The sequence below is a fragment of the Lactuca saligna genome, chromosome 5 (genome assembly GCF_052625555.1).
Source record: "Lactuca saligna cultivar CGN05327 chromosome 5, ASM5262555v1, whole genome shotgun sequence".
NCBI lineage: Eukaryota > Viridiplantae > Streptophyta > Magnoliopsida > Asterales > Asteraceae > Lactuca > Lactuca saligna.
This window is the reverse complement of record NC_136421.1, coordinates 24,599,784-24,620,971: the sequence shown is the minus strand read 5'-3', so window position 1 is coordinate 24,620,971 and position 21,188 is coordinate 24,599,784. Positions and strand designations below refer to the sequence as shown.

Genomic DNA, 21,188 nt, shown 5'->3' with positions numbered 1-21,188 from the left:
ATTGTTTTGTTTTGTTTTTGTTTTATTTTGTATTATTTTTTATTTTTTCTTTATTTTTTTGTTTTGTTTTGTTTTTTGTATTTTCCGTCTCTAATTCACCATTTTCATATCTAGGTTTTTATATAAAAGACAACTTAAGTATAGTTAAGTGAATCTCATGTTATAACATGTATATCTAATGAAGTTCCCAAACTTGCACACATATTTCAAACTTATACATAAAATTTGCTTATTTAGGAAAAGACTACCTGTTCAAATTGTATCGTTTACCTAGCAAACATATGACTTCTCATCCAAATTCTTCACCACAATTAAATTAGACATTAAACTAGTTTTCAAGAATTGTTTAGCTTAGCAAACCATTGGAAAACAATACAATAACATATTATTGGACATAATATTCAATGAAAGAACAGCTCTCAAATGGTTCTCCCAAGCTTAATTTTTCTCAAAAATCTAGCTTAATATATTATTGTAAAAAAAAAAAATCTGAGTGAAAACTCATCCGTTTGCTAGGAAAAACCGAAAAAGGCACAAGTTCATTGGTTATGTTCTTTTAGTCGTGGAATGAAAAACAGAAGTATGCTACATTAAAGAGTAAAAAATCAAAGTTTCGGATAGTTGGTTGCCAAAAATGCTAGAAAACAAGTACCTTTTATTATAAAGAAACACTAGATAACAAAAGATAAGATTATAAAACTACGTTTTAACTATCTTATTAACCACTTAAACTAACATAACTAACTTGTTACAAAATTTGGACCCACAAAGCCATATATGATCCACACTCTTTCCGTATTTCGATCACATTTGCATACATCTTGCAAAATACATACTCACAGGATTTGGTAAACCAATATTTCAGAATTCATGTAACACTGCTATAAAATTATTATTCGCTTGTGCTTCCTCCAAGCCTTTCAATAGCAGCACCTACACCCCCCTTTGCTTTGTTGCCTTCAGGAATAAGAACCACACTCTCTCCTTCATTTGCTTTCTCCACTAGTTTCAAATGCAGCCATCCTATCAATCACCACAACATTTCACAATTCAAAACACTTCTCTTACTTATTACAGGTATAAAGTACATAAACTATATTCAGATAAATCACCTAAAGGGAAGCAAAATGTTGCGCCCAATACGGATCCTAACAGGACATTCCTTCCACGCCATGCAAGTGATCCAGGCACTAAAAAAAAAAAAAAAAAGAAATTTGGCGTTAAGATATGATTTAAATGGGATATAAAAACTTATGATTTTTTATTTTTTTGAAAATTCTTACTGATTAGACCAAATGTAGCAGCAGTAGCAGAACCAGCTCCAACTACATTATAAACATCATGAACTCCTCTTTTTTCAGCAAGAAGATTTTGCAATCCATAAAATGCAGCTGTGAACATTCCAAGGCGAACACCACCTACTATTGAGCCACGTGTAATTCTGATAAACCTTTTCTCCATTGCATCTCTCATTAATCTATATTGTTCTCTCTTGTCAGATGTGCTCCCAAGTTTCAATGTTACTTCTGCATCTTTACTCTAATAACAATGACATCATATTATAAAAATCCATTACATTCTTATAAAAATTATGAAAGATTTTTCTTTGTATAAGGGCATACTTAATTACTTACAACAGAAGCAGAGGCTTCCTTGCTGCCTCCATATAACATGCCAGCAAATACTCCAACAATGGTTGCTGTACCCCAGTTAACAGTTCCAGGCAACTTTGGAGTTTTCTGAGTTCAAAGTGAAAAGGGGTTTTAGGGTTTACCATAAGGCGAATCAATGTGTTGAAATCTTGGAAGAAAGCAAATTGGGGCAGTGATTCTTACACGATGAACACTTTCTTGTGGTTCTTCATGGACTTCCATTGTCAAGTACAAGTGATTCCAGTCTCTCTAGAAATAAACTTTACCCTGGAAATTGCAAGTCAAAAACAACACGATCCTAGTTGACCATTTACTACAATCAAGATGAACACATAGAATCAAGATGTAAACTACATAAATACTTGTTAACAGATTTCACAATCAATCAATTCATAGACAGGAAATCGATTTCACCATAAGTTAAACATATTTCACCGAATTTATACATGTTAACAGAAAATGGAGTTGATAAACAACAAACAATAATCAAATATAGTACAGGTAAGCGTCGATCAAACAGAAAAATGGAGTTGAAAAACACAAACAATAATCGATTTCTGTAACAGGTATCTGATGAACAAAAAAAGGTTCAAACAAAAGAGTTCTGCTGTGTTCTGATGGAGTGTAGAATCGACACTTCAAGGGTATTTAAGGTAATAATCGATCAAAGAAAAAAGCGTAGATGGTATATGATGAACATAGAAAATCGAAAATCGGAACAAAGAACTCTCAAATCGATGTTGAAACTTACCGGATCGGAAATCGATGTAGGCGAAGACGCCGGCAGCGGTAGTCTTGATCGGAAATCGGAGGAGGAAAGCTGGTGGGAGAAAAAAAACGAGTTCTGCTGTGTTCTTGTGTTCTGATGGAGTGGTAGAGAGCGACACAGGGAAGACGCCGAGACGAGGATACAACAAAGGAGATAGGTTTGGGGGGATTTTTTTAGTGTCCCTCACTTTTAGTTCGATAAGTTTACCTGGGATTTGATGCTAAGAAACGCCGCTTGTGTGCTTTACCAGTCGCCGGCGATCGACGGGGAAAAGGGAGGATTCCGAAGAAATGAATCTTTTTGCCAGCGGTTGAACACGAAGGTAGACTACGTCGTTTTGGTATTACTGGACCGACTAGATTGGGCAAAGTAAAATCATCACTGATCTAATAATAGTAAACAGACTAACACATTCCGGCCCATATTTGGATTTTTACATGCTAGTTATTATTTTTTTTCGTATTTTGAAAAAAAATCAAGCTTATATTATTTTTTAACTTAAATATAAACATAAATTATATGTATCGAGACTATATTTGATGAAATAAAAACTTAAGATGTTTATCCATGATTATTTATATTTTGTGTAATAGGCCTTTAAACAAAGATTTAATATTTGATAACCGTTTTACAACGGAATAAAAAAAATCACAGGGGAGAGAGAGAACGAGAGAGAAAGAAACCTAAATATTGTAAGACTCTCGCAATATTTAAATAAAGTACCCAAGCCATTTTTATGGAGTTTTCATGATATATGTGACCTAAATATTTGATTATGTATTGAGATAACTGATAGAAATATTGAAAAGAATTCCATCAACCTTAGTAATATGTCTAACGCTTACTGATTCAAAACGTGGTGTAATTTTCCTTAAATTGGCTGAACACACCAAAACTTTCATTAATAATCAAATAGTTTTCTAAATGAGATTCAAAATTATCAATATAGTCGGGAACCATCTTGTACCCGATTATAGTAGTTTCAAAAATCAATATCTGGGTGGTTTACTTAGGAGAACATTCTTTTTGTTGTTAAACCGAAAAAAATCTAAACAATAGTGTTTTTTTTTATATAATTCAAATTATTATGGTTATCAAGAAACCCTTATACTTTTTTAAAGTGATTTTTTGTTAAAAAAAAACAAACGGTAAACTAAATAAAATTAAAATTACAATCATGTTTATGGAATTAAGTCTTATATTATTTATGGCGAAAGTAATTATAACATACCCTAATAGATAAACACATGATTTTTTATATTTAGTATATTCAAGATTCTAAAAAAGCTTGTCATGGCTTCACCATGACACATCATGACTCCAAGGCTTGTACTTGACGCTACGTGTTAACAAAATATCGCCTTAAATCATATATATATATATATATATATATATATATATATATATATATATATATATATATATATATATATATGCAAAATTACCGTCTTAAGTAATGTCTTACAAACGATGTGGTTTGTCAAGACTTGAAAATTTTTGAGGCTTGATATTGCAGTCAAAATCATGTCTAACGTTATTTAAAACCTTATGTACATTACATAAATATATTAATTAAAATAAATAAATTTATGGCTTGTTCCATGTACATCATACTAACTTAATTGCACCAGATCGATTTATTTTTCTAAAGTAATTTGTGTCTCGTTGCATTGCACAGGTGAATATATATATATATATATATATATATATATATATATATATATATATATATATATATATATATATATATAAAGGGTCAAAAAAGACTTTTCAAAATTGATGGGATCAAACCACAATGAAAATAGGCCAAGGTGACTAGATGTCAATTTTTAAAGTCAATGGATGTAACCAAAGAAATCAAGCAAACGCATGTCCAAAATTTCAATTTTCTCTAAAAGCAAATGTGTTAAATTTTGGTAAAAGAACTAATTACACTACTCAATATCAATCCATTTTTTTATAATAATAATAATGATAAAAAGGAGCGTTTATGCATTAAACTTTTGACCAGTTTCATTTTTAGTTATTCTTTGTTTTATCTATTTGATATGTTGCAAGTAGAACGTAAACATATCTTAAATGGACACATTTATAAAAAAAAATGTTAGAATTGTATCCTTCAAAAATTAACAAAGAAATTGAAGTCAATGTAGTTTATGCAATTCTAAATTTACCAAAAACATCAATTTTATCACACTAATGGTTTGTTTCTAACAAATATATTTAACGTTCTACTCTAAAATAACAGACTAATTATTCCATCTACAAATTGCACAAACTCTAAAATACAAGACTAATTATTCCATCTACAAATTGCATAACCAAGTTTTCTATTCATCAAAACATACCATTCGTACCAATTTATGCTCTAAAAGCATACTAAAGCAAAAAAACACAAAAGTTGGGCTGGGCCAAAATATTAAAATAACACAAAAAGTTCATAGAATAGTAAACAATGCACCAACATTATATTCTTCATTACGAAGACCTTGACAGCATTAAAGCAAAACACTTTCAACCATCACAAGCAAAGCATCCCACTCAGATGTTACTTCAATTCCTAGATCCATACGCCCACTTTGAGTCATATGTATCTTGTTACTTACCTCCCTCACCATGGCTAAACTTAGGTCCATCATTTTGTTTATCTTATTACATGTCTTTGTGTATAGTGTAGGTGCATCTCATGTATGTCGATCCTATTGTGGCAACATAACTATAGATTACCCGTTTGCTCTCCGGTCAGGATGTGGTCATTCAGGTTTCAGAGACCTTTTGTTTTGCATCAACGATGTCCTTATGTTTCACATTAGCTCAGGCTCATATAGGGTTCTAAACATCGACTATGCATATCGGTCCATGACTTTACATGACCCACATTTGTCCACATGTGACTCCATCGTGCTAGGAGGTAGGGGAAATGGGTTTGTAGTGGAGCACTGGCGGGCCCCATACCTAAATCCAACCGCAGATAATGTGTTCATGTTATTGGGTTGTTCGACCCAATCACCACTCTTCCAAGGGTTCCCAACTGGGAACCATGTACCATGTAGAAATGTCTCGGGTATGGGTTGTGAGGAGTATTATGGTTGTCAAGGTTGGATGGATCTTGGGCTAGCCCGTATGGGCTTGGCTTATGGGTCGGGTCCACCAATTTGTTGTGCATTACCCTTTGATGCAATCAAAAGTGTGAATCTTAGTAAACTAGAATGCCAAGGGTATAGCAGTGCATACACCTTGGCACCTCTAAGAGTAAGCGGTCCTTCTGAGTGGACTTATGGAATACGAGTCAAGTATGATGTGGAGATAAGTAATGATTCATTTTGTAAAGCGTGTGAGGCAACTGGTGGGTCTTGTGGACATGATGTGGAACATTTTGGAGAATTATGTATGTGTGGGAGTTGGAATTCTACCTCAAATTGTGATACAAGTAAATCTCTTTTACTTTGATTCATTAAAAAAACTTTAGTAAAATTACATATTTTTGTCGATCTATAGACGTCTCACTGTGTTATACGTAAATTTCCAAATTTCACTATATAATATAAAGTTCATATGTTTTGTGCAGTTATGAAATTATCGGTTGGGGGAGCCTCGTTGCCAAGGGACAAGTTATCAGGTTATTATAATGTCTTTTCATTTGAATACTATGAAAATTATGTTATAAGACCTATTTATCTCAAATTTCACATGATGACTTTGTCGAATTCTATATTTTACAGGATTACTGATTGTTATATCTACCTTCTGGTTAACATCTTTTCGAATGTGAAATGTCTTTTCCATCGCAAATCTATAGTTTGAGGAGGAAGAAAATGCATACACAACTTGAAAAGATGCCAAATGTGTTCTTCAATGTTCATTTAAAGGAGGCCTATATGTAGGCTAAATATAGAAAAAGTAAGTGTGCCTAATTGAATGGGAGTTTCTTATTTAAGTATATTGAGTGAAGTTTTGTTTGAGAATGTCATTATATTTGTTTTGGACTTTTCACTTTTAACGTTATTAGAGGAAACATAGGATTTTGATGAATCTTTTTATACATAACATCGAATATAGAAGATATTAAATTATTTAGATGTGTCAGCATATCAAAATGGGGTCGACAAATGAAATGATAATGTTTGGTTCACGTTAAAAAAAACAAATTTCTTCTTGAAGATCGAAGTTGCACATCTAAAACACCATCACGAAGCAATGATCTAGTCATTTAAGTTGGATAATTTAACTTAAACAACATTTGCATAATATATTTTTTTTAACTTGCTTGCAATATATTGACAGTTTGAAAATAACAAACCGGTTAAATACCCAATATATTCAACTTGTGAAAACATGGAGATGAACCAAATTCAAAAATATACGAGATAAGTGTTAGAATAGGATAAGGCTATAAGGGTTTGTAGACCTTATAAGATGGCCACTATTAGTGTTTCTAGGTTTAATCTCAAATTGCAACCTTGTGTATAAGAGAACTTCTGCATGTCCATGTACGTAATGTCATATGTGTTCTTGTGCTTGTTTACTTCTATATTTTTAAAGTTTCTTCCAAACAAACTTGATAGATCATGTGCTACAATGCAACAAGCAATAAGAGGAATTTAATAGTTTGATAGTCTTTGTCATGTAATTAGTAACACAATTAAATAAATGAAATGAGTAATAGTGAGAGGCATTTTAAATAGCATATCCGACTATATAGTGAAGGTCGTATGTTATGTTTCGCGTGCATTAGGTTGAGATTGAAAGTGATATCATTAAAAAAAATGTGGTACTAATACCTAGTGAATTAATTAACTGATGTATTGATTCGGTCATCCGACTAATTTATTATTTATTTATTTATTTATTTTTAATGATGATTACGTATTTATATTCTTTTGACGAGGAATGACGTGGGTAAACGTATTTAATCCCATCAAATCATTACTGCCGATTTATCGGCTTCTTTCCGTAACCAATTCCCATTTTACTTCTTTTCAATGTAGGTTTTTACTGATCATTTGTGCCCCTCAAGTTTCCACCTCCTTCAATTTCCATCTCATAATATTATAATTAACATTAAAAAAAACTTATTTCCAAGTTACATAAAAGAAAAACAATTCCTACAATCATGAAACTCGTATATGACTAATGAACGTTAGGTTCTACTAGTAATTAATATTTCTTTAGAATAGCTAAGAGATCGAAACTCTTTTATGAGTTCCGAAATAACACAATGTTTCCGAACTCATTTTTAAGCCGTGGTTGAAATATCAACTTGGGTAAAACACAAAAACTATGACAATAGAGCGAATAAGTAAAAATATTACATGTATTTCCATTTTCGTGAGTTTTATATAGACTTGGAGAAAGTTCGGAACAAACTATGGACAAACAAAGGTAAAACGTTTTCAATGAAGGCTCTTAAATATCGGGGACTGCATTTTTTTATTTTGCACTTACTTTATTAGTTGTGAGTATGATAATTATTTCCGCTATTTTCTAAAAAGTAATCAAAATATTAAATATAATTTTGAAATGTGATTAGAGGCGAATTCAATATATAGCACGGATAGAATGAACTACCCTCCAAATTTTCCTGTCAAATGTCAATGTAGTGAAAATTCATCGAAATTTCGTTACAAATATGTTGGCAACCTATCACAAAGTTTGATAATCGTAAATTTAGTGTAAATTTGTCGGTTTATTGACAATTTTGTGACGAAACCTACCTTCGGAAATAAATAAATAAATAAATATATATATATATATATATATATATATATATATATATATATATATATATATATATATATGGGTAAAGTGAATATACCTAACAACCTTATATAAGTTTAGGTACCTAACTCCATAATACTACATCGGTTTGTATCATATTTAGATTGTAATTGTCTAAGCTTCTTAAACTTCAACCTCATAACTTGATTACTTCCAAAATCTTTGGACTTTCAACAATATCTTTCTTTTACATCACGTCTTTTATCGAATACCACCTATGAGCTTCATATCTTACCGCTACAAATGAAAGGATGTAGGAGAAATATAATGATGAATTTTCAATTTTTTTGAAGTAAATCAAGTTTAGGGATAAATTTTAAGAACCTTGGATGATTGCAATGAAAATTTAATGCAAAATGACGTAGTTTGATGAGGTTAGGTACGTAAACTTATATAAGGTTGTTAGGTTGTTAGGTATATTCACTTTACCCTATATATATATATATATATATATATATATATATATATATATATATATATATATATATATATATATATATATATATATATATATATATATATATATATATATATATTCCTGTTTTTTTACCTAGTAGTACAACCCTATAAATTTTGTGGAACCTCTTATGTTCTTTATGGGTGGCCGCCACTAAATCATTATCAATTTTATCCCTGTTATTATGTATTCCTACTATCCAAATAATTAAACATCTTGCCACTAAAGTAGCGTGTCTACAGCGATGAAAGTACAAGAGATATGAAGACGACTGGAAAGTTGGCATGGTCCATAAATCATGAAGATATTATAATGATATGAGACCATAGTTTAAGGAATAAACATGTTTCAACAATTGATAGTGATTTCTCATCAAATGTATCAATCACTAAAAAAACTCTTATTTTTATTAAATGTTAAATGTTCATGAAAAATATATTTTGATTTCACACACACAATCATAAAATGTTTAAGAATGATAATTTTTGGAGCCTTTAAATCCACTCGGTTTTGAGGTGTTGAAGTAGAAGACAAGAAACTCGATATTCTCTACAAGTATCCACTAGTAAGAATAATATATTTTGGAATTTTAGTTCCTTATTGTATATTAAGTTTCTTAAGCCTTTAAGTGCTTAACAAAAATAAACATTAAATGAGAAACACAAAGTAGCACCAAATCACAAGTTCAAACTTCAAAATTACATGTAAACTAGCGATGAACTCCGATGTGGAGCCGACTGGCGGCATTGTCGGTGTTTGTGCTAGCGACTGTCCTTCCAGTGTCGACGGACCGCTCCCATTGAAGGACTGCATTGGACGAACAAGGATAGTTGTGTCACCTTCTTTCCGTTGCGATGTTTTGTCCGTTATTTCTGACACCTGATACTGCTGAGTGGGTTTTCCAGGACTGAGTGCAACCTCAGATGACGACAACTGTTATGATATATCACCGGCCTAACTCCGTCTCTCTGGTTATGGGGATGACTAGCCTATTGATCATAACAAAGAAGAAGAAATCGTCAGTCGTCGTCCAGGAGGTTGTCTCGAAACGAGGCTCCGACTATCAAGTTAGTGAGGGTCTGAGAGAGGGTTAAAAGCATATAGAGAGAGTTGAAGAGTTAGAGATCTTGACCCCTCCTCTTGGGTGAGAAGGGTGCCTTTTATACCTGTGGATACGAGGAACATATCCCCGATAATATCTTCTATTTTTTTAGGTTTGGCAAGGGTTGATGGGTTTTGATTGGAGTATCATTAGAGGAAGTGTATTGCCGATGAGTCGGCAGTTGTACCATTAGAGGATATCCAGGTGGACGCAATTCTGAATTATGCTGAGAAGCCGATCGCAATCTTGGATCGAAGGATCAAGGTTCTGAGGAACAAGGAAGTGCCCCTGGTTCAGGTCCAATGGCAACATCAGAGGGGGTCCAAGCTGACCTAGGAGCCAGAGTCGGAGATGCGGGAGCAGCATCCGGAGTTGTTCACAACATGAGACTTCGAGGGTGAAGTTTGGTTCTAGTGGGGGAGAATTGTAACAGCCCGAAATCCAGGTTAGCTTTATGACCCTTCTATTTTGGAGAGTTGGCAAATTAGTCCCTTGAAGTTGAAAAGTGGATTGGTGAGTACGCTGGGCGTACTGGGGTGTACGCCGCGCGTACTCGCGCGCTTAATTTTGTATGCGGGTCATCCGGGTATGCTGGGCGTACCCGAGGTTACGTCGAGCATAACCAGCCCAGATGCAAAACCCTAATTTCTGGCCTTGCACTATAAAAGGAACATGTAGTCCTTTTCCCTAGCCACCATACACCCTTGAGTAAGTCCTTGAAGAGCTGAGATTCGTGCTTTAGCTTGTGTGTGTGTTTTTGAGCTTGAAGTTATCTTTTCAAGGTGAAGAAGGAGAAGAAGGAGCCATTGTAGGAATTAGAAGTTGAAGAACTAGTGTAGATCTGAGTTCTACAGTGGTTGGAGATCTTTTCTGAGGTAAAAAGCTCAAAGCTTTCCTTGTTCTTCATAAATTTTGCTTGTTGGACCATTTTTAGGGTTTTTGGTTCAAAGTTGGAGACTTTATGTGCAAAGAGTCTCCATAAGCTTAGATCTGACCTTTTCTAGTGTAATATGTGTTGAGGAGTCATAAAAATCGAGTCTTGGACATGGATCTTGTGTCATCCATGAGTTATAGTCTCATTATGGAAAGAGGAAAGGTGTTTTGAACACAAAGTGACCTTTACAGCCATGCAAAGCTTAAAGGTTTCAACTTTATGGATTAAGACATATTAGAGGAGTCAGATCTAAAGTTTGGATGCAAGTCTTAACCGTTTAAGACCTGAATGTGCTGAATAAAGAAATTGGGCATTACGCTAGGCGTAAGCCCAGTACGCACTGTGTAGGGGGTCGCATACCTCGTTTCTAGAGTGCAAGAGTACGCCCCGCGTACTGCTTACTGTTGACTTTTGTTGACTTTTAGGGTTTTAGTCAACATGTGGACTTTTGGGTCAGGGAGGGGTAAAATGGTCTTTTACCCTTCTGTGGAATTTTAGAAAGGAATATAATATAGCCTTGAGAGTCGTTAATGATTTAGAATGATTATTTGATGTGATTAGGCGAGGCTAGGTCGAGGTTACGAGATTAAGAGATATCGAGCACGTGAGACGTTAAACATCATACGAGGTGAGTCTTCTCACTATACTATACTTGGAAGGGTACCTATGTGTGACCGGAAGGTCTGGTATGCTATAAGATACATGCACTGTATGTTAAGTTGTCTGTTTTGTATGCGTTATGTATGCTATGCTTGATATGGGCCGGAAGGCATTATGATGTAGATCAGAAGGTCATGGAGTTATGGACCAGAAGGTCGACACGGGTAGGACCGGAAGGTTTACCGGGTCGGGACGGAAGTCCCCTGAGACACATGGACCGGAAGGTCATGGCCTGGAAGGGCGTATGTGTGTAAGTGGTATTTTGGGGAACTCACTAAGCATTTATGCTTACAGTTGTTGTGTTATGTGTTTCAGGTACTAGCGAGGACCGTGGGAAGGCGCCGACATGACTTGTACACACACACGCAGGCGGATTGGGATTTGACATGTTTTGTATTATGACTATGTTACATTGGATTTTTATGGTTTGTTTTGAATGCAATTATGTTTTAAAGAAATGAAAAATTGTTTTGAAAAATTACGTTGTTACAGTGTTGCTTTTACTTGGGGTCCCGAGCAGTAGACCTCGTTTGAGACTCTTCGCTAGAGATTATGCAAAGCTTCGGTGTTAGTCCTTCCTGAGGGGATGGAGGACTTTGTGGTTTATTGCGATGCATCTATATCGGGATTAGGAGCGGTGCTTATGCAGAGAGGGCACGTGATAGCATATGCATCAAGGCAGCTGAAGCCTCATGAGACGAGGTATCCCACCCATGATTTAGAGTTGGGGGCAGTAGTGTTCGTCCTCAAGATCTGGTGTAACGCCCGCAGATCCGGGCTAGTCAATGTTAAAGGCAATAGGGGTAAAAAACAACTTTTCGACAAAAAGATTATTTAGAATAAATAATCTTAACCAAGTTGTAGAATATGTCACAAGGTTTCCGTACATATAAAGAACACCGAAATCCGAGTTATAACGAAGAAGTTATGACACGTCGAAGTTTCGCGTCGGAATCGGCACGGCGCCGGGAAGCGTAAATAGTAAATTTATGATAGAGAGAGATTTAGCCTTAGCGCTCTAAACGAAAGTCGTAGAATATGTTAAACTAAGAACATCGATAAAAAAGAACGCCCAAATCTGACTTTGTATGAAGAAGTTATGATTTTTCGAAGTTTCGGATTAGCGGTGTACAGCCCGAAATTCGAATTTTAGATCGATTGATTTTTAGCCGACACAACCTAAACAAGAATCGAAGATCTCGTTATTAGTAGCGTAACGATAAAAAGACAGACGAAAATGGACATCGGATAAAGAAGTTATGAGATTTTAACGGACCAATCCTGTCCCGGCCTGTTGAAAATATAACTTTAAAAATAAAGTCAAAATTAGCCGACGGAGTCTAAACGAAAGTTGTAGAGTACGTCTCCACCTACGCGTGGATATAAAGAACGTCAAAAACGGAGTTCGTATGAACGAGTTACAAATTATAATAGCATATTTACGTATTAAAATAAAGTATAAATCATGTATACATACACATATATATACATATGTATATATCATTAGAAAGGTATCGACGATGCGGTCATTATAAGACTAATGTTGAGTTCTTTCGACATTAGTTTAGTACAAATATCATTAAATCCATTTAAAATAGTATTATAGAGGGGTGTTTAGTTGTTTATATAACTAAAAGGTCATTAAGTAATTATGGAGGGTAGTTTTTGAAAATTCAATTAGTATAAATAAGAGCCTTGGGCTCTCATATTTCTTGCACCATTCTCTTAATTCAAGAGTCTTTCTCTCCTTATCCCCCGAGCATTTCGGTCCCTCGTGATTCGACTTCTCTTTCTGTAGTTTTAGTATAGTAAGGTGAGCGCTGAAGCGCTGCACGAATCTTTCTTAGAAAGATTCAGCGACGAAGTTCTGCCCCTGCAGAGCCCGACTCCTAGCTAAAATCCCCTTGAAAGTAAGTTATGCTTACCCTATTTTAAATATAGTTTATATTTAAAATTAGTATTGTTATTATAAATTTATAATAAATATTTGAGCTATTATTATGACTTATATAAGTGTCGTTATAATATCTTTTAACTACTCGCGGTACGGGGAATCTGGTTTAAAGGGCCGCATAGGGTTGTTGGATTTCAGAAGTGCTATACGCCAAAATGGTCCTGCCCTCCGGTGTTTTATGTCTGGCCCCTGTCTGTACATAGTAGTTGGAAAGTATTGTTTAAACGCTTATATAATAATAATAATAAGACTAATAATTAGTAACGGTAATATTAGACTAAAATCTAGTGGTGATAATATTAGGTTTCGAAGCGCTGTCCGAGTACCGGGTCACCACCTTCTCAGGTGAGTGCATAGTCCCTTTCATCTTACACATAGATATGAATTATTTTATATAAACTACGTGCTATGTGTGCATATTATCTGAATACTTGATGTCTATGCTGGATGAACGTTTTATACATGTTTTAAAGAATTTAAGCTGTATACGTATTTTATATATACGAATATGTTGGGTATGAGATGGGTAGATGAATGATGAGAGATAGAAGATGATACATTGGCAGCTATAGACTTAGTGCCTATGGGATAAACACCGGTAGCTATGGACTTAGTACCTGTTAAACGTTGGTAGCTATGGATTTAGTACCTGTTGGGAATTGGTAGCTATGGACTTAGTACCTGTTGAACATTGGTAGCTATGGACTTAGTACCTATTAGATAAAGACTGGTAGCTATGGATTTAGTACCTAATGAATAGACCATAGCAGCTATGGAATTAGTGCTTTATGAACGAACATTAGCAGCTATGGATTTAGTGTCAGTCCTATAACCCTGGAGGTAAGGGACTTCGGAATAAACGAATGCAGGATAGATGACTCTTAGGTTAAATCCTTAAAGAGTAAAGAAGATAATGGGGATGGGTAATTGGGTTGATTGTTTGATTGAACATAGTAATTATATTATTGTGGGTTGAAAACCTTATGTACTCACCAGGTTTTCCAACCTGACCCACTCAGTTTATGTATATCACAGGTGACGAAGTGAAGTGACATTACACTGAGAGATTTAAAAGAGATGTAGATCACTAGTGTAAATCATTGTAAGTTCTGTTTATGCTTATGTTTCGGTATTAACGATGACATCCCAAACATTTTAAAATGAAATAAATACGTTTCTTCGAAAATGTTTTAATAAGGTATTTACCATGTTTTTCTGGGAACAAATTCCGCAGCCTTTTTATAAAATGAAGTACTCTGATTTTTATAAAGCATAAACAAAAATCGGTCTTTTCTGGCCGTGATTTTGGGGATGTCACAGTTGGTATCAGAGCATTAGTTTAAGAGAACTAGGAATATGGATTTATTTCTAGACTTAAACTTAGAATGCTAAGCGATGATTGTGAGGTGTGAGCACTAGCTTATTTTAGGAATAATGCCTAAATTGCTTTTATGTGCTAAATGCTTTGCGTATGATATGATTTGTTCGGATCTATGGTCTGTTGCCGACCAGATCTGGAAACCTTATGTGTTTAGGATTCTAAGCGTTCAACTACGATATTAGAACTAGCATATAAACGTTTCGGGGTGATAAGGATGATTTAAGACGTCAATCCTAAATTAAGATCTAGATTCACCTTATTCGGTGTAGAGATCAAGATGGCAAGAACCCGTAGCGGAAACGTAAATGCGAATGGGAACCGAAACCAACCCCCAGTGGTTCAGCAAATACCTGTTGTTGAAGAAGTTGTGCCTGAGCCAGTCACCATGGCTGGAGTTCAAGCCATGATTCGGGCTATGTTAGCTGAACAAAGGGAAGAAATGAGACAAATGTTGAACAGGGACGAACCTACCGTACATGTTGAACCGACGGAGCCAGTTCCCAAGCAATCTGAGGAAGGGAACTACAGCCGCCAAGTGAGTCAAGTAAGGACTCAAGGTGAGCAAAGGGATGGCCCAGAAGGGAGAAACAACAAGGATGGGCGGATGTACAAGAATTTCTTGGGTGCGAAACCACCAAGTCTATCAGGAAGCCCGAAGTCGGTTGAGATTATGGATTGGATCTCTGAGATGGAGATGGTGTTTGAGAGCTGCAGCTGTAACGAGAAACAGAAGACTGTCTTCGCAGTAAGACAACTGAAAACTGGAATCTTGAGCTGGTGGAAGCTATTGGCAGATACGATGCCACGAGGAGAAGCCTTAAGGATGTCGTGGGAAGAGTTTTTGGAACAGTTGAAAATGCAATACTGCTCGGAGATAGATCTGATAGACCTAAACAACGAGTTTCAGAACCTGAAGAAAGGAAAGATGAGTGTTGATGAGTATGCCACCGCATTCACCGAGAGGATGAAGCTATTCCCCTACTTGGTGCCTACTGAACTCTCCAAGATTGATAGGTTTGCTAACGGGCTGCCCACTGACTTTGGCCCAATGGTCAAAATGACAACTACCTTGAAAGCAGCTGTTAGGGCAGCTAAGAACGTAGAGTCCCAGATAAGAGAAAAGGGTCTAGAAAAAGATAAGGTATGAGAGAAGCGGAAGTTTGAAGGATCTTCGAGGCCGAACAAGGAAAGCAAATTCTCAAAGCTTGGAGGAGCAAATGGAGGTGAAGCAAGATGGTGTGATAGATGCAAGAAGAAGCATGGTGGAAAGTGCAACGAAGAAGTGACTTGTTACAAGTGTGGGAGGACTGGTCACTATTCCAAAGACTGCACGCATAATGACAAAGTATGCTATGGATGTGGAGGAAAGGGGCACATGTCCAGAGACTACCCAAGGAAAAATAAAGCAGCAAGACCAGAAACGCCACCAAGGCCAAGGGCATTTCACATGATCCTCGACGAAGCAGAGAACCATGCGAGGAATCAAGAATGAGGACTTCTTACCCGAGGATCGGATTATGCAGTAGTCATAGTTTCGTATGATGTAGCCTAGTAGAGGCATAGTCTAGGGTGAACTTGAATACCTATGTAATCGTTTCAAGAAATGATATAAAACCTTCGTTTTGTTATCTGATGTGTTGAATGATTGTATGAATTGCTGCATGGTGACTTGGGAAACTGCGAGACAATACTTGGGACGAGTATGAGTAGGTGTGAATGGTAGTAGAGGCCTATACTACCGGAAGCACATGACTCACACTTGGATCGGGGAAAGTCACAAGGTTACCAAGAAGCTAGTAATTGATTTCATTTTTTTCAAGTATGTCATTACCATCGTTTCGATAATGACTAAAAAGATTGTTGATTTCCGATCCTAGTGGTCATACCAAATTGAGTCCGACTACGATGAGTATGTTGCGTGGTTCAGGGAACGAAGTTCAATGTAGCGTCCGACTTAAACCAAACAATTGAAATTAAAGCGATCAATAGAAGTATCGCGTTCGTTGTTAAAGAAGTTGGTAGCCAGAAACGCTACATGTTAAAGTGTGATTATATCACATTAGAACATGAAGGAAGGCATAGTCTATTTTAGAATTTAACTCTAAGAGACCTAAGTCTAAACGTGCATCACATGATGATAGGTCATAATTTGAAGTCTAGCCTGAGGTAGAGAGCAGGTGCACGATCGAGTACTACTTACAGTCAAAGAGTCTAAGAGATAGACTTGAAGGAATATAGAAGTTATAATTATTACCTAGGATGAAGAGATGACGTATGGAGTCATTATACGAGCCCTTTTTCGTTGATGATTCCGGGACGTAATCATCCTAAGGGGGAGATAATTGTAACGCCCGCAGATCCGGGCTAGTCAATGTTAAAGGCAATAGGGGTAAAAAACAACTTTTCGACAAAAAGATTATTTAGAATAAATAATCTTAACCAAGTTGTAGAATATGTCACAAGGTTTCCGTACATATAAAGAACGCCGAAATCCGAGTTATAACGAAGAAGTTATGACACGTCGAAGTTTCGCGTCGGAATCGGCACGGCGCCGGGAAGCGTAAATAGTAAATTTATGATAGAGAGAGATTTAGCCTTAGCGCTCTAAACGAAAGTCGTAGAATATGTTAAACTAAGAACATCGATAAAAAAGAACGCCCAAATCTGACTTTGTATGAAGAAGTTATGATTTTTCGAAGTTTCGGATTAGCGGTGTACAGCCCGAAATTCGAATTTTAGATCGATTGATTTTTAGCCGACACAACCTAAACAAGAATCGAAGATCTCGTTATTAGTAGCGTAACGATAAAAAGACAGACGAAAATGGACATCGGATAAAGAAGTTATGAGATTTTAACGGACCAATCCTGTCCCGGCCTGTTGAAAATATAACTTTAAAAATAAAGTCAAAATTAGCCGACGGAGTCTAAACGAAAGTTGTAGAGTACGTCTCCACCTACGCGTGGATATAAAGAACGTCAAAAACGGAGTTCGTATGAACGAGTTACAAATTATAATAGCATATTTACGTATTAAAATAAAGTATAAATCATGTATACATACACATATATATACATATGTATATATCATTAGAAAGGTATCGACGATGCGGTCATTATAAGACTAATGTTGAGTTCTTTCGACATTAGTTTAGTACAAATATCATTAAATCCATTTAAAATAGTATTATAGAGGGGTGTTTAGTTGTTTATATAACTAAAAGGTCATTAAGTAATTATGGAGGGTAGTTTTTGAAAATTCAATTAGTATAAATAAGAGCCTTGGGCTCTCATATTTCTTGCACCATTCTCTTAATTCAAGAGTCTTTCTCTCCTTATCCCCCGAGCATTTCGGTCCCTCGTGATTCGACTTCTCTTTCTGTAGTTTTAGTATAGTAAGGTGAGCGCTGAAGCGCTGCACGAATCTTTCTTAGAAAGATTCAGCGACGAAGTTCTGCCCCTGCAGAGCCCGACTCCTAGCTAAAATCCCCTTGAAAGTAAGTTATGCTTACCCTATTTTAAATATAGTTTATATTTAAAATTAGTATTGTTATTATAAATTTATAATAAATATTTGAGCTATTATTATGACTTATATAAGTGTCGTTATAATATCTTTTAACTACTCGCGGTACGGGGAATCTGGTTTAAAGGGCCGCATAGGGTTGTTGGATTTCAGAAGTGCTATACGCCAAAATGGTCCTGCCCTCCGGTGTTTTATGTCTGGCCCCTGTCTGTACATAGTAGTTGGAAAGTATTGTTTAAACGCTTATATAATAATAATAATAAGACTAATAATTAGTAACGGTAATATTAGACTAAAATCTAGTGGTGATAATATTAGGTTTCGAAGCGCTGTCCGAGTACCGGGTCACCACCTTCTCAGGTGAGTGCATAGTCCCTTTCATCTTACACATAGATATGAATTATTTTATATAAACTACGTGCTATGTGTGCATATTATCTGAATACTTGATGTCTATGCTGGATGAACGTTTTATACATGTTTTAAAGAATTTAAGCTGTATACGTATTTTATATATACGAATATGTTGGGTATGAGATGGGTAGATGAATGATGAGAGATAGAAGATGATACATTGGCAGCTATAGACTTAGTGCCTATGGGATAAACACCGGTAGCTATGGACTTAGTACCTGTTAAACGTTGGTAGCTATGGATTTAGTACCTGTTGGGAATTGGTAGCTATGGACTTAGTACCTGTTGAACATTGGTAGCTATGGACTTAGTACCTATTAGATAAAGACTGGTAGCTATGGATTTAGTACCTAATGAATAGACCATAGCAGCTATGGAATTAGTGCTTTATGAACGAACATTAGCAGCTATGGATTTAGTGTCAGTCCTATAACCCTGGAGGTAAGGGACTTCGGAATAAACGAATGCAGGATAGATGACTCTTAGGTTAAATCCTTAAAGAGTAAAGAAGATAATGGGGATGGGTAATTGGGTTGATTGTTTGATTGAACATAGTAATTATATTATTGTGGGTTGAAAACCTTATGTACTCACCAGGTTTTCCAACCTGACCCACTCAGTTTATGTATATCACAGGTGACGAAGTGAAGTGACATTACACTGAGAGATTTAAAAGAGATGTAGATCACTAGTGTAAATCATTGTAAGTTCTGTTTATGCTTATGTTTCGGTATTAACGATGACATCCCAAACATTTTAAAATGAAATAAATACGTTTCTTCGAAAATGTTTTAATAAGGTATTTACCATGTTTTTCTGGGAACAAATTCCGCAGCCTTTTTATAAAATGAAGTACTCTGATTTTTATAAAGCATAAACAAAAATCGGTCTTTTCTGGCCGTGATTTTGGGGATGTCACATCTGGCGCCATTATTTGTATGGGGTTCGGTGTACCATATATACGAACCACAAGAGCTTGAAGTATCTGATGGATTAGCCCAACCTGAACATGCACCAGAGAAGTTGGTTGGACGTGGTAAAGGATTACGACTGTGAGATTCTGTATCACGTGGGCAAGGCTAACGAGGAAAGTTGGGACCTCGATACATTGATCCTTTCAGAGTGATCGCCAGAGTTGGAAGGGTAGCTTACCGTTTGGAGCTGCCTGAAGAGTTGAGTCAGATTCATAACACCTTCGGATATTTGCATATTTAGCTATATTTTTATGTTGGATTTTTATCATTTATTGGCTAATTAATTGAATATTATGGAAAAAAGATACTTAATATTGTTCAAATTATATTTTCAGTCCAAAAAAAGAAGCTCGAAAGCAAAAGGAAGCAGGAGATATGAACGAAAGCTTGGGAACGAAAGAAAGAAGAAAAAAGGCTTAATTCTGAAGCTACTCGGCGAGTAGGGTCGTCTACTCGACAAGTAGACACGAAGGTTCGCGAAGCAATACGTGGAATCCTTGCCGTACATGGGTTTTAAGTGACGAACTCGCCGAGTAGGTTACTGGACTCGACGGGTAGCCCCTGTTTTGAGAAAACTATAAATAGATTTCACAAACCCGAATTGAGGAATTTCTGGATTCTTTTGGTGGAACACTTGGCGATCAAGGAAACCCTTGGAGCTCTGGAAAACGTTGAAGAACCTAAATCCTTCATTCTTAAGAGATTAAGGCACTTTAGGTTTAATTTTCCACTTTACATTTGAATAGAATTATGTTAGGTTTATTTGAATTCGTTTTTAAGCTTTCATACACTGAAGTCATGAGTGATGTTTTATCAATGTAGTATTTTTGTATTCTTCAACATAAGATACACATTGGCGACTTAATTATGGCAAAATATTGTGCTTTAACATGGTTCAATGTTGTTCGTAACCATGCATATATAAAGACCATCGTTAGGTACAATACAAACTATGCAAGAGACGTATGTAATCAAGAAAGGATTTGTTCATCTTATCTATTGAGAGTTAGACATCTAAGCCCTTAATAAAAGTTGAACACCATATGAGATTGATTGTGATCCATGTCTCATGATCAACATGATGTCTGTGACAAAGGAATAATTGATACCGCACCTTATAACCAATTGTGGCTTTGGAGCACTTTGAAATTGGTAGTTTGTAAATGGCACCTCTTCGTGTGTTGTTAGGGGTATTGATATGTTGCTAGACATTAACCAATTTCCATGTCAATCTATAATGAATCTTGTGCAAGTGGGAGCTTGTTGGATCTATGTGCTCAATAATCATTATAGAAAAATGTTTGCGAATAACATATGATCATATAGGGTCACACATTTAGCAAGTTATCACTTATTGATTATTTATTAAGAATTCAATTATTAATAAATATATTCAAGTCTTGTATTTAATTTGGAGAAATTGTTATTTCGTGAAAATAACATTTTGAAATTATTATTTTATGAAAACAATATTTTAGAGAATAATAACAAGTTATCTAATCACATGGTATGATTAAATATGTTGTGTGCAAGTTTTTGGACACTTAAAAGCTCACTAGCCAAAACTTGTACATGTAAGGAATAAAGA

The 21,188-nt window shown here is 35.5% G+C and overlaps 2 protein-coding genes and 2 long non-coding RNA genes across 5 annotated transcripts; 3 read left to right on the top strand and 1 right to left on the bottom strand.

The window, feature by feature from the left end:
* Positions 1–691: 691 nt before the first annotated feature.
* Positions 692–2,684, bottom strand: LOC144998800 (Mitochondrial import inner membrane translocase subunit Tim17/Tim22/Tim23 family protein). 2 transcript variants are annotated; one of them, XM_078958532.1, is made up of 6 exons: positions 2,404–2,684; positions 1,836–1,919; positions 1,635–1,739; positions 1,284–1,539; positions 1,113–1,190; positions 692–1,023 (listed from the first exon to the last, which is right to left on the bottom strand). In XM_078958532.1, the coding sequence occupies exons 2-6, from the start codon at positions 1,872–1,874 to the stop codon at positions 893–895; spliced, it is 609 nt and encodes a 202-aa protein (XP_078814658.1). In that variant the 5' UTR covers positions 1,875–1,919; positions 2,404–2,684; the 3' UTR covers positions 692–892. The 2 variants fall into 2 exon arrangements, with proteins under 2 accessions (XP_078814658.1, XP_078814659.1); XM_078958533.1 differs by having other exon boundaries at positions 1,836–1,965; positions 2,404–2,543.
* A 2,252-nt stretch (positions 2,685–4,936) lies between these two features.
* LOC144997203 (wall-associated receptor kinase galacturonan-binding protein) lies at positions 4,937–6,453 on the top strand. The gene is made up of 3 exons (XM_078957055.1): positions 4,937–5,851; positions 5,990–6,040; positions 6,144–6,453. The coding sequence occupies exons 1-3, from the start codon at positions 5,038–5,040 to the stop codon at positions 6,191–6,193; spliced, it is 915 nt and encodes a 304-aa protein (XP_078813181.1). The 5' UTR covers positions 4,937–5,037; the 3' UTR covers positions 6,194–6,453.
* Positions 6,454–13,024: 6,571 nt separating this feature from the next.
* LOC144998231 (uncharacterized) lies at positions 13,025–14,439 on the top strand. The gene is made up of 3 exons (XR_013660202.1): positions 13,025–13,262; positions 13,610–13,651; positions 14,342–14,439. It is a non-coding gene; the product is annotated as an uncharacterized LOC144998231 (long non-coding RNA).
* A 3,506-nt stretch (positions 14,440–17,945) lies between these two features.
* On the top strand, positions 17,946–20,397 carry LOC144998039 (uncharacterized). Its single transcript, XR_013660086.1, has 4 exons — positions 17,946–18,183; positions 18,531–18,572; positions 19,263–19,798; positions 19,936–20,397. It is a non-coding gene; the product is annotated as an uncharacterized LOC144998039 (long non-coding RNA).
* Positions 20,398–21,188: the final 791 nt, after the last annotated feature.